We start from the raw sequence: 15,672 nt of genomic DNA on the forward strand, positions 1-15,672 counted from the left end.
AATGATAAGCTTTTATATTGCAATACAATTATAGAATGGAAATATGCAAGTATGCAACTCGTCATAAGCCGACTACCAAATATATGGAAACTATTCATATAACAAATTAAAAATATATGATATCGTAATTTTGTGACTGTCAACGTTCGTCTCAAGCAAACCATAAGCTGTCGTCGCCTCTTCCGAGTCGTCTATGTTCCAAAATTTGCATATGCTATCGTCTCAGCAGATCATCGTCGTACCCATTGACCGTTTTTGAACCCTATGAACTGTTGTTGCTGTAGAGTCGGAGATATACAAAAATGGTCCATGTGGTTTGCCAAAAGTCAATCCCTATTATTTTTTTTTATGTAAATGGTCATTGTGGTTTGCAAAACTTGCAAAGATGACTCTTTTTACTAACGCCGTTAGTATTCAGCCGCTAGGGACTGAATCTGTAAGGACATTTTCGTATTTTCAAATATAACAGGACTAAATTCGTGACATTTGATAAACCACATGGACCATTTATGAAGTTTGTTTGAAAAAGTGAATTAATTTGCTGAAGGAAGGGGGAAGGCTTCCCCTTTATATTCCAAAAGCCTTAACCAATTGAGCTGAATGCTCACTTGGTTATATCTTCCTAAAACTATTTTATATAATAGCAAAAACGTTAATATATAAATAATAAATAAATTACAAAAAACTTTTTTTTACATAACTTTTTTTTTAAATAAGTTAAAATGTATTTTAGTCGTATTATAAAAAAATAGTTTTTTACAAACAATTTGTATGTATTTTTATGTATTTATTTTACGTAAAATATATTTTTTATGTTTTTAAAAAATACGTTTTCGTATTAAATATGTTTTCGTAAAATATATTTTTTCATGTCTTTGAAATAATAATAATTAACACTATTCATGATTTAAAACCGATTGTATAAATTCTTTTGGGTCACTAGTTCTAAGACTGTTTTTTCGGTTATATGTATTAAAAATAACTTAACAACAATTTTGTTATGTATCTAAACAATTTACTCATTTTTTATGTCAAGAGTAGTATTAATTATCGTTATTTCAAAAAGATATATAATTATTTCTTTTCATCTTCATTTTAACTATACGATTTAGAATTTGAGATTAAGATGAAATGCGTATTTTAAATAGGATATATAACCGAATAGGTTTTTTTATGTTTTTTTAAATACATATAACCGAAAAACGGTTTTCAGAAAACCGATTGGTTATATATCTTATTTAAAATACGTATTTCATCTTAATCGCAAGTTCTAAATCGTATGGTTAAAATGAAGATGAAAAGAAATAGTGATATATCTTTTTGAAATAACGGTAATTAATACTACTATTGACGTAAAAAACCCGTATAAATTGTTTAGATACATAGAAAATCGTTGTTAAAAATACATACAAATTGTTTGTAAACAACTATTTTTTTATAATACGACAAATACATTTTAATTTATTTAAAAAAAAATTATGTAAAAAAAAGTTTTTTGTAATTTATTTATTATTTATGTATTAACGTTTTCGTTATTATATAAAATAGTTTTAGGAAGGTATAACCAAGTCAGCGTCAACTCAATTGGTTAAGGCTTTTGGAATATAAAGGGGAAGCCTTCCACATTCCTTAAGCAAATTAATTCACTTTTTTAAACAAACTTCATAAATGGTCCATGTGGTTTATCAAATGTCACGAATTTAGTCCTGTTATATTTGAAAAGACAAAATTGTCCTTACAGATTCAGTCCCTAACGGCTGAATTAGTAAAAAGGGTCATCTTTGCAAGTTTTGCAAACCACAAGGATCATTTACATCAAAAAAATTAATAGGGACTGACTTTGTAACTTTTGGTGAACTATAGGGGCAATTTTATGTAATTTTTTCCAATGTAGGATAAGAAGACGATGTCGTCTAGCTGCCGTAGGAAAGCAACGATTATTTCCCGAAATGTAATTAAAACGAGGGAACTTTCTCCCCTGATTATTCTTCGACGCGTTCTTGATTGATCATCTTCAACTGTCTGTACACCACCGCTGGGAAGGCATTTTCTTATCACAATTCAAATCATAAAGTTCATCAAGAATTCAACTTCTTCCGCATCATCAATGGATCCTGCAGACCTAGTAGGAGCTGGGCTAGGGGACGCTGTTTCTAAATTATCAGATGCCATCATACACGTAATAAAGAAAACCTCGCAGTTTAAACCCAATCTCATTCAATTACAAAACACCATAACAAGAAACAAGCCGATCTTCGATGAAATCGAGAAGCTAATTGAAGTATTGGATCGACCGAAAAAGGAAAAGGAGATGTTCATCGCTCAAATGGAAGGCGCTGAAGCTCTCGTTCTCAAATGCGAGCGTATCAAATGGAATTTCTACAAGAAATACACTCACGCGTTGAAGCTGGATGACCTAAATGCATCGTTGCTTAGATTTTGTCAGATTGATCTTCAGTTGCTGAATACTAGGGGTATACTGGATCTGCTGGTGGCGAAAAATGTGCAAATGAGAATGATGAAAGGGGATGCAGGTCGTTGGTCGTCTCACGCTCCATTGCCGAAAGGCGTTGTTATTGGATTTGACGATCGAGTTAGGGATTTGAAGGCGATGGTCGTCAAAGATTCTGCTGGTGGTGATGAATGTTCAGTTGTAGTTGTTTCCGCTGCCGGAGGTTCAGGGAAGACTTCTTTGGTAACAATGCTCTGCCACGATCCCGCTATTCAAGGTATTAAAATTTATTCCATTCTTTTTATTAAATCTTTCCATTATTTACGACTGTATTCTCATTTGAACAGAAAAATTTGGTAGAAACATCTACTTTGCTACCATCTCGGAGACCCCCAACTTGAAGATGGTTGTACAAAATTTACTTCACTCGAACCAAGCAGGTCAGAAGCTTGATTTTATCAATGATGATGACGCAATCAACCAATGGGGGCGCTTTTTGGGTGAAAATAAATCTGAAACACTATTAGTACTCGATGATGTATGGTCTGATTCCATTATCAAGCGCTTCAAGTTCAAGTTCCGTGGATACAAGATTCTTGCTACATCTAGGTTCACCTTTAAACAATTCAACACATATCAGTTGCATCTTTTGAGCCACCAAGATGCAACTGCTCTGTTTCGTCACTCTGCATTTTCAGAATGTGAAAGTGATGATGCTGATATACCAGATGATCTTGTTGACAAGGTAGAACGAAACCTTTTTTCAGTTGGAATCAACTTTTCTTTTCCCATTATATAACATAATTTTAGTCTTTTTTGTTGCTTTGTGTAGTTGGTGAAGTGTTGCAAGCAACATCCACTGTCCCTTAGTGTGATCGGTGGTTTGTTAAAAGGGGCAGACATTACAAGTTGGCTTGGCATGTTGAAAAATCTGTCTGATGGGAAGCAAACTGTTTTGGATTTGGAAGAGTCTATACCACTTTGTCTAGCACGAAGTTTAGATGTATTCAAAGAAGAATCAGTAATCAAGCAATGTTACTTGGACTTGGGGTTATTTCCCGAAGATCAAAGGATAGCAGCTACAATGCTTATGGACATGTGGGTCCTTCTATACAAGGATGATGAAGAGGGATTAGCCACAATGAACCACCTCTTTGAACTCTCCTACAAAAACCTTGCAACTCTGTTGCCAATAAGGTACTTGGCTTCTGATTTCAATACTACCCTTATGCACAAACAAAGAGTGAAAGAGTCGTTTGGTCATACACTTTTTATTTGATTGCAGGAAACATTCGCCTGTGATTAGCAACTATTGTGAAGACAAAGCTATTGTGCAACACGATTTGATGAGAACACTAGCTATTCGTTTAAGCAACCAAGAACCAATAGAGCATAGAAAGAGATTAATCATACATGCAAATGGACAAGACCTTCCCAAATTGCCAAAGACTGTCGATGCCCGTCTATTCTCCATTTCCACAGGTTTGTTTCCCCAATTTTAAAAGAAGGTATCTATTCATAAATGTGTTTTAAAAAAAAGGTAAACCGCTTCATCCGAGCAGCTCACGTGAGAGGTCAATCACGAAACTCTAGCAATATTTTGGGTGTGCCAGGGTTTGAACCCTGGATGTGTGGAATTCCACTCCCTAACCACTAGGTGGGGTCTATTCCTCAATTCTTCTAAGGGCCAAATGCAAGAAATAACAACATCCTTGCATTTAGTTTTGTATTATAGCAACCTACTTTCTTACGACATTGTACTTCCATTTTTTTTTCTTATTAAAGCATTGCACTTTGAAAAATCCACCCAATCACAACATTTTACTTTCGATATTTTTCTTATTTGGATGTTATCCATCCAATTATAGTAGCGAAAATTGTTGTCTTCGGATGACAATGTTGTAATTGGGTAGATTTCTCAAAAAAATTGTTCTATCGGCAAGAAAGAAATTAGGATGCTTTAATAAACGAGTCAATAGACTTACAATGCTATTTCTTGCATTTAACTGTAATCGTAAGAAATAGCAACATGCTTTCATTTATTTGTGAACTATAACATCCTACTTTCATTGCTTTCTATTACTTATTACTGCAGTGCACTTTCATTTTTTTTCTTATCAAGGCATTAAACTTTGAAAAATCTACCTAATTGTAGCATTGTACTTTCAATATTTTTCTTATCTAGACTTTACATTTATAAAATTTTACCAATTGTTTTGTATTCGATGGTATTGCTATAATTTGTTTAGATTTTCCATAATACCATGATATAATAAGAAGAAATGAAAGTAAGATGTCACGATAAACAGTCCAAGAAAGTACGTTGCGTTTTCCTGCATTTAACCCTTCTTTTAATCCTACTATCCATGTTTGATGACAGATGAAAGATTCTCTTTGAAATGGAACGACATTCAAGCCCCCAAAGTGGAAGTTTTGGTGTTGAACTTCATGTCAAAGACATATCCCTTGCCACAGTTTATGCAAAGCATGGAGAGCTTAAAGATTATAATTTTCACAAACTACGGCTATCACTTCTCAGAGCTTCAAAACTTCCCCTCACCACAATATTTATCTGGTCTAACCTCCATTAGATTAGAACACGTTTCAATATCTTCAATCAGTACATCAATTCTAGAGTTACCATACTTGCAGAAGCTATCCTTGATCATGTGCAAAATCGGCAACAGTTTCACCGAATACACACCCAACAAATTACAAAGCCTTTTGGAGATCGACATCGACTCTTGTGATGATTTAATCACATTTCCCACCATGTTATGCAATCTAGTCAGTCTTAAAAAACTCAACATTACTAATTGCCTCGAATTGAGTTCGCTTTCTGAAGAATTTGGAAAAAACTTTACAAATTTGGAAGTTTTGCGGCTTGGGTCATGCTCAAAGCTTGAAGTGTTGCCTGAATCGATTATAAATATGCAGAAATTAAGCGTGATTGATCTGACAGACTGTTTAAATCTGCAAGAGTTGCCAGGGGAAATAGGTGAATTGGGTAGTCTGCGAATGATTCATATGAGAGGATGCACAGGGCTGCGTGAGCTGCCATTGTCAGTCAAGGGTTTATGCCCTCTGGAAGTTGTTTGTGATGAAGAAATTTCGTTGCTATGGAGCCATCTCACGTGTGTGAAAGTAAAGTTGGTAGAAGAAGATAGATTCAGTACCTTTTTGAATATCACCCAAGATTATATCTAAGTTATCATTGAAGGATTAATACGAAGAATCTTATGTACTTAAAACCATGTATGAATTACAAAAAATAGTGCGATTATGATCATGTATAATTGTATAGTTTGGTGTAAAACTTGTTTGTGTGTATATAGTATACATTTCTTTTATGATGGAACTTTTATGAAGTATACTCTTTTGATTTGGAATTATAAAATGGTGTATAATAGGTAAAATTAGAAAAGTTGGAGCAATTAGAACTTGCAACTATTTCTTCGCATAACAAATAAACCGAAAATTGGAGTCCATGCTTTGACCTTATGATGTCGGATTTTATGGACGACGACAACCAATTCAACCACCCAAACGCACGGCGGAGAATCTGCAATGTCTGCGAAAGGCCGGCGACCGTGTGTCTATGTGACTTAATTCCGGCTGAACCACTCTCCACGAGCACGCAAATCATAATCCTGCACCATCCACACGAACAGCGCCACCCACTCGCTACAGTGCCGGTGCTTAACAAATGCCTCCGCAGCTGCCAAACCCTAATTGGCCGTCGATTACGACGGGGTGGGTCGGCTCTTCTTGACTCTCTCCATGATGCTGCCACCGAAGAAAACCCTAACCAATGTCTACATGCGGCTTTTCTCTTTCCTGGTATGATTCTGACTTTGCTAGATACTTTGTTTATATTCTGCTAATGGTGTTCTTGTTAATATAATTCATGAAAAAGATGCTCTGGAAATGAATTTGTCTGGGTATGATACTCAGTCAAATATCACCAACAATGATGAATTCAACCTTTTCATTGCGGATTACTTTGATTCGACAAAACACACTCCAATGTTGAAAATTGATAAACAATAAAACTCAATTCCATTAGATAATTCATGGTAATAAAATTCAGGACACCTTATGAGGGCTTCTGGAATTCAAGTGAATGTAGTCTTGTCCTGCATTGTTTTACAGGTACAGACTGCTGAGTGCTGACCTGTTTCCACTTTATAGGTACGGACCTTACTCCTTCAATGGAGATTAACCAGTGGAAGTCTTCATTTGGGGATGATGATTCAAACAAATTTGTTCTGATTGCTTTTGATGGGACATGGAAGCACGCAAAGGAGATGGTATACTCTAGCTTTCCATTTTTGTCAAAGTTTGCAACTCAGGTATGTTTGAGTTATGATGTTAATGTTGATGGCGGAACAATATACAACTCTGAGTTAATACTCAGGAAGGAACCTTTTGGTGGTTGCATGAGTACAATGGAGGCGGTTGCACGGTGTTTACGAGTTCTTGAACCAAATGGGGTAGACATTGAGGCCAAGTTGATTAGCGTTTTGAGAACAATGGTCAGTTTTCAGGCTTCCTTCTTAAAACCTTTAAAGCCAAGGCCCAAGTTGTTGAAAACACGTAAAGATGATGAGAAAAAGATAAGTTGAGAAATTAACTGTTCGAGTGATTATATTTGTATTGACATGTCCATTAGTATCTATTGATATAATGTTCAATCTCTCCATTGATATATCGCAATTCATGAACTCTTGTGTCGTGAAAATTCTATGGATTTTGCATGCTGGATCATGCTAAAGTAAAGGCGAGAAATAGAAACACATGAGCTGATTTTTACTCCTTTTGACCTAATTAAAAGTTTGATTTTCAAGAAACATGGTGAATTGTAAACAGTGAGCCAATATTTGACATATCAAGATTCCCAGTGACAGAGTTCAAGAGTCTTGTGCCATGGGCTGAGGGTATGTTATTGCTCACCCACAGATGACTGCAAGTTTCTCAGAAGCATCAATAACAGTATTTGTTGGCATAAAATGACCACAGCAATGGCATTCTATTTTTTTTGGCTTTTTAAGTATGGTAATGTAATGTTAGAAACTGCTTCAATAATTCTACAACTTCGTTTGTGATTTGATAAATTGAAGTTATAATCATGTTATCACGTCTGATGCCTGCCTCTCTCTGCCTGCACTTGTTTCATTTTTGCTTCCATGGGTGTTCTTACTCAAACACAAAGCAAACAGAAGCACTATCAATTTCTAAGGCAAATGGTTTTACTCAGTCATAGAAGATAGATTATGATGGGGCCTTCACTCTATCTGTTGTTTCGCAATGTGAAACTTATTGAATTTACATTAAACTTTTTGTAAATCAGAATCTTAACATACAATGAGAGTAGTCCCCATGAGCGATCAAAATGTTTACAGTTTTGGGGAAAAGGAAACGAATGACAAGGTTATAAATATCACATAACTATAAATTACCGATCGACACCCTCAATCTTATCTTCAACCTCTGAGTACAACTGCTTTAACTTCTCAATATTATCTTCCGTAGTGTCCCAATAGCCTCTCCCATTGGCCTCCAAGAAGGTCTGCACCAACTTCCTGAAGGAGTTAGGGTTTGTGTTCATGAGCCTGTTCAACATCTCCTCGTCTTGAATGAAGGTGGTGTTAGCCTCTTCATACACCCAGTTATCCACCTGCCCAGAAGTCGCACTCCACCCAACTGTGTTTGTGAGCCGCTTCTCAATCTCACGAACACCCTCATAACCACTCGACAGCATCCCTTCGTACCATTTCGGGTTCAACAGCTTTGTCCTTGCGTCCAAACGGACCGTCTCCGAGAGGGTCCGCACCTGAGCGTTAGCCGTGGTGGTGTCTGCAATGTACGCGTTTGGTTTCTTCCCGTCCTTCCGTAGGCTTCCAACAAGGTTGGTGGGGTCGGAGTCAAAGTAATGACTGACATCTGTCAGAGAGATCTCAGACGAGTCGAGGTTTTGGAATGTGGCTTCGGCCGTACTCAATGCCATCTCAAACACTTGTCGTTTCTCTTCCATTCCAGCACCAGGAGTGTCGCTGTCGAATGCAAACGACTTTCTGCTCAAATACATGTCTTGAAGCTGCTTCTCATCGTTCCATGATGAGTTCTCAACTGCAAGGTTTACATTTGATGAGTAGGATCCGGATGCATTTGAGAAGATACGAGTTGCAGCTTCTCTCACATCCACCCCAAGAGCCTCCGCCTGTTCCAGTGCGTGTTTCCGAACATAGTTTTGGTCCAGCGGCTCATCCAGCTCAGCCACCATCTTCACCGCCCTGTCCAGCAGGTTCATCTGTAACAACAAATACTGTCAGAGAAAAACCTGGAAAATTGAAAAAAGCATTTGACAAAGAAATTGATTCGGTACCTGATTGATGAACAGATCCCTGAAGACTCCCGAGCAGTTGACAACGACATCGATTCTTGGCCTTCCGAGCTCTTCAAGACTCACAGGCTCCACCCGGTTGACTCGTCCCAGTGAGTCTGCAACCGGCCTACAACCGATCATCCATAGCACCTGACCGAGTGACTCCCCGTAAGTCTTGATGTTGTCTGTTCCCCACAACACCAATGCAACCGTCTCCGGATACTTTCCTCCGTTGTCCGCCTTCTGCCTCTCCAGCAGCCTGTCCACCACCACCATTGCGCTTTGCATGGCTGCTGTTGTCGGGATTGCTTGTGGGTCCAACGCATGAATGTTCTTTCCCGTGGGCAACACTTTCGGGTTCCGGATCGGGTCGCCTCCTGGACCCGGCTCCACATACTTTCCTTCCAAAGCCTGTTTCAAGCTGCCCAACTCGTTGTCAGCCACAATGAGCTTCAAACAATCGCCCAAGAACTGGAACAAAACCCTGAGCTTGTCCCTGTCGGCTCTGTAGAACTTGGTTTCAGACAAATACTGAATCCAAGGCTCATTCAGACCAAACCCAAGGAATGTACTTAATTTACCAGACACATCAACCACCTGACCCTTGCTGTTGGTGCTCCGCTGCACAAAAGCATCAACAGCCCCACGAGACACCTCTGTGATCTGCTTCAACAACTCCACATCTTTCAAGATTCCTTTATCACTGCTTCTGTAAATATCTTCTATCTCTCTACCAACCGTCTCCGCCAGTATCGATGGAAGAGAGGAAATCCCTTCTTCCGGTCGGTCCAAGGCGGCAATGTTGACCAAAGTGGCAACAGCCTCCATGGCTGTCGGAGGCTCACCGATCACATGAAGCCCACATGGCAACAGTCTCGACTCGATCTCCATGATCTTGGAATACACCTTTCCAACAACAAGATCACGTTCTTTGCTTGAAATCTCCACACCTTCTTCAGGAAGATCCACATCTTTGTCAAGATTGCATTGCTTGGCTGTACTGATGATGGAGCTCACGATCTGCTGACCACGACCCGTGTCTTTGAGAGACTGATACGATGCAATCAACTCGCTCAGCTGCTTCAGACCCTTGTAAAGACCAGCATTCTCAGCAGGTGGAGTCAGGTAGCTTATGGTGTTGGCATAACTTCTTCTCTTGGCAATGGTGGCTTCTGAAGGATTGTTAGCTGCATAATAGTAGACATTCGGGATGTTCCCGATAAGACTGTCGGGAAAACAAGCATCACTCATCCCGACCTGTTTCCCAGGCATGAACTCCAACGACCCGTGGGTTCCAAAATGAAGAACAGCATCCGCTTTGAAGATCTTCTCAACATAAGTGTAATAAGCTGCAAATCCGTGATGTGGGCTTGCTGATTTTGAGAAAAGCAGCCTCATGGGATCACCCTCATACCCAAAAGTGGGCTGGACTCCGATGAATATGTTTCCGTATGCTTTCCCATAAACCAAGAGATTCTCCCCATCAGAATTCAAGTTCCCTGGAGGCTTTCCCCAGTTCTCTTCCAAGGCAGTGGCATACGGAGTCAGCTGCTGATACTCTCTCACTCCCATTTTGTATGCAACATTCAGATTTGGACTGCTGAACTGAGCCTCTTTGTCATGAAGAATCTCTTCAATCAACTCTTGAGAAGTCTCTGGAAGGCCTTCCACATTGTAACCATCTTTTTTCAGGTCTTGTAGCACCGAGAAAATGGACGCAAACACGTTCAGGTATGCAGCAGATCCCACATTGCCTTTGTCTGGTGGGAAACTGAACACCGTGATCGCCACCCTCTTCTCAGTCTGCATTCAAGTTTTACATCAAAATTAACTTTTTTTACTTCATTCATACTTTTCCTTACTTCTCTGTTTATTATTAAAAGAAAAGCACCACAAGGCATATGTGATGTGAGAGAGAGAAAAAGAGTAAGTAGGTACCTTTGTTTTCCTCTTCAGTTCTGCCCATCTGACTGCTCTGGTGCAGAGCTGCTCCACCCTCTTGTGAAGGGCATGGGATTTACCGGTTCTTGGGTCTCGTCCTGAGAAAACAATCGGCTCCATTCCTCCATCAAGTTCTGGAAGAGCAACCTGCAAAGCCACCTGAATCGGGTGAAGCCCCAAAGTGCTGTTCAGCCATTCCTCTGTCGTCTGGAACACAAGAGGCAACGCCACAATGTATGGCACATCCAGCTTCATCAGCACCTCGATTGCCCTTGGATGATCTTGTTTTGCGGGCCCTCCCACCAATGCAAACCCAGTCAGCGACACCACCGAGTTCACAAACGGCTTCTTTGTGATCGGGTCGATCAGATACTTCTCGATGGGACCCGAGAAATCAAGCCCACCCGCAAAAAGCGGAATCACCTTTGCACCTTTCGCTTCCAATTCCATAATGACAGCCACATAATGACTATCGTCTCCTGTCACGATATGACTCCTTTGCAAAACCAATCCAACGACAGGAGCATTCGGGTTCTTTAGCTTCTCATTTGTATCCCTTCTTGTATCATACCAATTCAAATACTCCTTCACGTCTTCATACATACATGGAGCCAATGGATGCCAGATTCCGCTATCCAAGAACATTACCGGATCCGAATACCCAATCTTCATCCCTTTCAAAGCCGGAACGTAAGACCCCGAAATCATCTTCACAAAATTCACCAAATTATCAGGGGACCCACCAAGCCAAAACTGCAGACTCAGGATATAAAGCCTCGCATCTTGAGCTTTATCACTCGGCAGATACTTCAACACCTTTGGCAACGTCCTCACCAGCTTCAACATCTGATCAGAAAACCCGGCCGATGACTTCTTCTTGTTCTTGAAAAGCTGGAAGAAGGGGCTTTTTGATTGCCCGAGTTGAGACATACTGAATGATCCCAATTTGTTCAGCCTCATAACCTCAGGCATCGAAGGGAACACCAACACCGCATCCATTCTGTCCCTCTGTTTCTCCACCGCATCCTTCACTTTCAACGCCAGTTCCTCCACAAAAATCAACGACCCGATGAAGATGTTTGCATCTTCAAGGTCTAAACAGAAGCTCTTGTAGTTATTTTCGTCTCTAAGCTCTTCGACCAGATACCCCACCACCTCATACGAAGCAAACTTGTTGCTGCTGTTCAGAGTCCTGACTGCAGCTGAAAGTGACGACTGGTACTGGGCTTCCAACACCACATACACGATTTTAACAGTCGGGAGGCCTTGCTTGTTTTCAGGTACGATCCGACGAACTTCCTGTGTTGTTTGGGTGAAAAGGCCGTTCCCGACAACAGCACATTTCACACCCAAACTGTGTGGTGTTCTTGAATTGGGTGAATGCGGTGAAGATTTTTTTGGTAGAAACGAGTGGAGAAAGTAGTGTTTTTGAGAAATTGAAGATAATTGATCGGCTTTGGTTGTGGGTAATGTAAATGGTGTTGAAATCAAAGATGATGCCATTTATATACAGCAAACCGCTCTGTAATTTGAAGAGAACTTCCGCTATTTTTTTGAAAACAGATAAAAGGATAGGTTAAGTGGGGTTGGATGTATGAATTAAGCTCTATAGTTGAGCTTTTGAAGCTCAATAACAATGGCAGAAGGTTTCTTGTTGTATCCGTGCCCTTCTCTGTGTTTTTCTTGTAGTTCCGATATATATTTGAGTGAAATGAAAAAATCTGAGTTGTAGGATTAATGGTGTGAGAAAATGACACGTAGAAAGAGAGGAAGACAACAAAAGGCGAAAGGAGTGTAGGCATGAGGTTGAGGTTTGCTTGGAGAGTGTGTGTACTTTGAGTGGAATGAAACGAGGGTTTATCTGAGAATGGGTTATGAAGATGAATTTTGATGGATTCTGATTGGTTGTTTGGGATTCCCAGAGAAAACCAAGTGGGTAATTGGGCGCTGGGGGTGTTGATGATGAGAGAGAAGGTTTTTTTTTTTTTTTTTTTTTTTGTATTTTCTATATATTTTATTGTGATTGGGACATTAAATGTAATACGAAAGTGAGTTATTTACTTATTTATCACAAAGATTACAGATAATGCAGTTAAAAATGTGGTAGTTGTGTATTCATATTACACTTATTTTTTAAAATTTTAATTTATATGATGATAGACATATAACATAGAGTAAATTACATCGGTATTCTATTTTATCAAACATACAGACCGAGTTCCTTGCTTAAAATCATGCAACTTTTCCACCCCTAAAAATGATTTTGTAACATTTTCTGTTCTCGACTTTGACGTCGTTAAAGGTTGTCACAAAGTTTGACAAAATGACTAATTTGTTCATGTCCATTAGACTAAATTACAAAAAGTGGTTGATGTGGTAATTGGTATAGTGAAAATAGCACTTCGTGTCCAACAGTCCAAGTTGGAAATATCAGGCACCAACAAATTTTTATGATTTTATTTTTTTGCATGTGTTATTTTTTACTAACATTGTTAGAAAAATACAGTTTAATGCATGTAAAATGACCGATATGCTCATATATATATATATATATATATATATATATATATATATATATATATATATATATATATATATATATATATATATATATATATATATATATAGTAAATTACTTACTGAAATGGTCCCTGTGGTTTAGGTAAAATTGCGTGTTTAGTCCCTAATTTTTTTTTTGCACTCGTACAGTCCTCAAGGTTTCATTTTATTACGCGCCTGGTCTCTATTGACGTTTTCTGTCACTCTTCTCCGTTAAGTACATCACGTGCCTGGCACATTAAGGGTATATTCGTCCTTTTACACATGGCGCCTAAATGGATATGACAAACGTTTCTTATATCTTCCCGATCATCTTTCTCGTTTACGTTACACATACCACTTCTCTCAACTAAATCACGTAGAAAACCCTAACCTACTCGATTTCAATCAAGATTTCTTAAAGGCAACAATGGTGGGGTGGAGGATTCGAGCAGACATGGCGGAAATAGACGTTGGACGAGTTTACAGTAAGTATTTTTGTGTTTAATACTCTCATCTAAAGCACAAACTCTCAAAACCTAAGCTTCGTTCTCGTTCTCGCAGGTGGGAACCCGTCAATATTCTCGATTAAACTGTTTTATAATGGAGTTTTTACAAAGTTTCCTGGAAGGAGATACATAAAGGGAAAAGTAAAGTATGTTGATTTAGTGGACACTGACGAGTTCTCTGTTCATGATATTGATGAAATGATGGACATCCTTGGCTGCGTGGAGGAAGGTAAGCTATTGTATTATCACTTCAAAAGACCATTATCAGATTTGGACACTGGTTTGTTTGCTTTGGGTTGTGATAGTGATATTAACCACTTGAGGACATATGTGGAGAAACATAAACTTATTGAAGTTTATACAGAGCATGGTAAGACAATGTTGAAGACATATTTAATGTCCCCTAACCCTAGTAAAGTTAGGATTGAGGAAATTATTGAACCCCCTGCATGTTCTAAAAGGCTTTTCTTAGAATGGAAGACATCAACAACAGGGGATTGTAGTGGTTCTACCATACCAGAAGTTGAACAATGTGGAAAACCCCCAAATGAGCCTCAATTTCAAACACAAGGTTTTGATCAAGACTTTGATCATTGTGAAAACCCTCCAAATGACTTTGATCAAGACTTTACTTCATTTGTACAAGACTTTACTGCATTTGTACAAGATGAGGTCAATCAAAGTGAGAACAGTGGAATGCATGGTGATGATTTGACTGATAGTGAAGATAGTAACTTCCTATTAGACGAGAATAACATGATTGAGGAGCCTGACATAGATATGAAAGAATTTTTCTTGAACATTGACCAAAATGCAGAATGGATGGGTGACAATGGAGGGTCAAGTGTGAATGTAGAAGATGGTAAGGAAGATGAAGAAATCAAGGTGCTTAATAATGACATATTGATATCTGAGTCGTCATCTGATGAGGGGGGGGTAAAAGTAGAAGAAAGTCAATTAAAGCAATATGAGAGGCAGAAGAAAACAGTGAAGCGCGTGTTACTGATCCCTTTTACTTGTATCAGAGTTTTGGTTCATCTGAAGAGTTGAAAAACAAAATAAAACAACATGCTGTCGAGACTAGAAGAGAGATTGTCATAATTAAAAATGATAAAAATAGGGTAAGGGCTGTTTGTAAAGGTAGTATACCAGATCTTATTGAAGTAGGTGTTGGTGGGCCTGTTGAAGAAAAGAAGTGCACGTGGGTCCTATATGCAAGCAAGTGGAGTAAGGATGCAGATTGGGAGGTTCGTACGTATGAAAAAAAACATTTATGTCTACAAACGAGGACTGTGAAAGCTTGTACTTACAAGTTTTTATCCAAGCAAATTATGCAACAGGTGGAAAGTAACCCCACAATTCCTACAAGATCTTTACAAGAACAACTCCAACGCCAATACCAATGTGACATTTCAAAGATGAAGGTATTTCGGGCAAAACCGAGGCAAATATTCATGTGAGAGGTGACTATATTTTGGAACTTCAAACACGAAACCCAAACACCACCGTGAAAATCAAAGTTGAAACCGAACCCAATCCCCACTGTGAATCAAGAATATTCAAGCGGATATACATATGCTTAGGGTCATTGAAGAAGGGTTTTGTAGCTGGAAAACGAGATTATGTTGGCTTGGATGGGTCTTTTATGAAGGGTCCTTATCCAGGAATAGTCCTCACTGCAGTGGTAAGTTTACACTTTGTTTTTTTTCTCATCTATTTTTAATGTTTTTAATTACTAACTTAATATTTGTATTTAGGGTCTTGATGGAAACAACTGTACTTATCCTTTGGCATACGCTGTAGTAGAGGCCGAAAACATCAATTCGTGGACTTGGTTTTTAAATTGT

General features: G+C 38.8%; 3 protein-coding genes across 3 annotated transcripts; 2 read left to right on the forward strand and 1 right to left on the reverse strand.

Annotated features, from left to right (window-relative positions):
- Positions 1-1,935: 1,935 nt before the first annotated feature.
- Positions 1,936-5,802, forward strand: LOC145136617 (putative disease resistance protein At5g66900). The gene is made up of 5 exons (XM_079070728.1): positions 1,936-2,729; positions 2,800-3,197; positions 3,285-3,649; positions 3,738-3,934; positions 4,833-5,802. The coding sequence occupies exons 1-5, from the start codon at positions 2,108-2,110 to the stop codon at positions 5,657-5,659; spliced, it is 2,409 nt and encodes an 802-aa protein (XP_078926854.1). The 5' UTR covers positions 1,936-2,107; the 3' UTR covers positions 5,660-5,802.
- Positions 5,803-5,879: 77 nt separating this feature from the next.
- On the forward strand, positions 5,880-7,593 carry LOC145136619 (tRNA-uridine aminocarboxypropyltransferase A-like). The gene is made up of 2 exons (XM_079070729.1): positions 5,880-6,292; positions 6,644-7,593. The coding sequence occupies exons 1-2, from the start codon at positions 5,953-5,955 to the stop codon at positions 7,075-7,077; spliced, it is 774 nt and encodes a 257-aa protein (XP_078926855.1). The 5' UTR covers positions 5,880-5,952; the 3' UTR covers positions 7,078-7,593.
- Positions 7,594-7,749: 156 nt separating this feature from the next.
- On the reverse strand, positions 7,750-12,538 carry LOC145136616 (magnesium-chelatase subunit ChlH, chloroplastic). The gene is made up of 3 exons (XM_079070727.1): positions 10,776-12,538; positions 8,838-10,640; positions 7,750-8,762 (listed from the first exon to the last, which is right to left on the reverse strand). The coding sequence occupies exons 1-3, from the start codon at positions 12,279-12,281 to the stop codon at positions 7,908-7,910; spliced, it is 4,164 nt and encodes a 1,387-aa protein (XP_078926853.1). The 5' UTR covers positions 12,282-12,538; the 3' UTR covers positions 7,750-7,907.
- Positions 12,539-15,672: the final 3,134 nt, after the last annotated feature.

Source organism: Lactuca virosa, chromosome 9, assembly GCF_052849685.1.
Source record: "Lactuca virosa cultivar CGN04683 chromosome 9, Lactuca_virosa_CGN04683_v6, whole genome shotgun sequence".
Lineage (NCBI taxonomy): Eukaryota > Viridiplantae > Streptophyta > Magnoliopsida > Asterales > Asteraceae > Lactuca > Lactuca virosa.

What these genes read in the sequence shown, in the direction of transcription:
- LOC145136617 (XM_079070728.1), top strand. Translation starts at nt 2,108, where the DNA reads ATGGATCCTGCAGACCTAGTAGGAGCTGGGCTAGGGGACGCTGTTTCT. An exon ending in CCACGATCCCGCTATTCAAG is followed by an intron (nt 2,730 to 2,799) that starts GTATTAAAATTT and finishes TCATTTGAACAG; the next exon opens with AAAAATTTGGTAGAAACATC. An exon ending in GCAACTCTGTTGCCAATAAG is followed by an intron (nt 3,650 to 3,737) that starts GTACTTGGCTTC and finishes ATTTGATTGCAG; the next exon opens with GAAACATTCGCCTGTGATTA.
- LOC145136619 (XM_079070729.1), top strand. Translation starts at nt 5,953, where the DNA reads ATGATGTCGGATTTTATGGACGACGACAACCAATTCAACCACCCAAAC. An exon ending in TGCGGCTTTTCTCTTTCCTG is followed by an intron (nt 6,293 to 6,643) that starts GTATGATTCTGA and finishes TCCACTTTATAG; the next exon opens with GTACGGACCTTACTCCTTCA.
- LOC145136616 (XM_079070727.1), bottom strand. Translation starts at nt 12,281, where the DNA reads ATGGCATCATCTTTGATTTCAACACCATTTACATTACCCACAACCAAA. An exon ending in AACTGAAGAGGAAAACAAAG is followed by an intron (nt 10,641 to 10,775) that starts GTACCTACTTAC and finishes ACTTGAATGCAG; the next exon opens with ACTGAGAAGAGGGTGGCGAT. An exon ending in GGGATCTGTTCATCAATCAG is followed by an intron (nt 8,763 to 8,837) that starts GTACCGAATCAA and finishes TTGTTGTTACAG; the next exon opens with ATGAACCTGCTGGACAGGGC.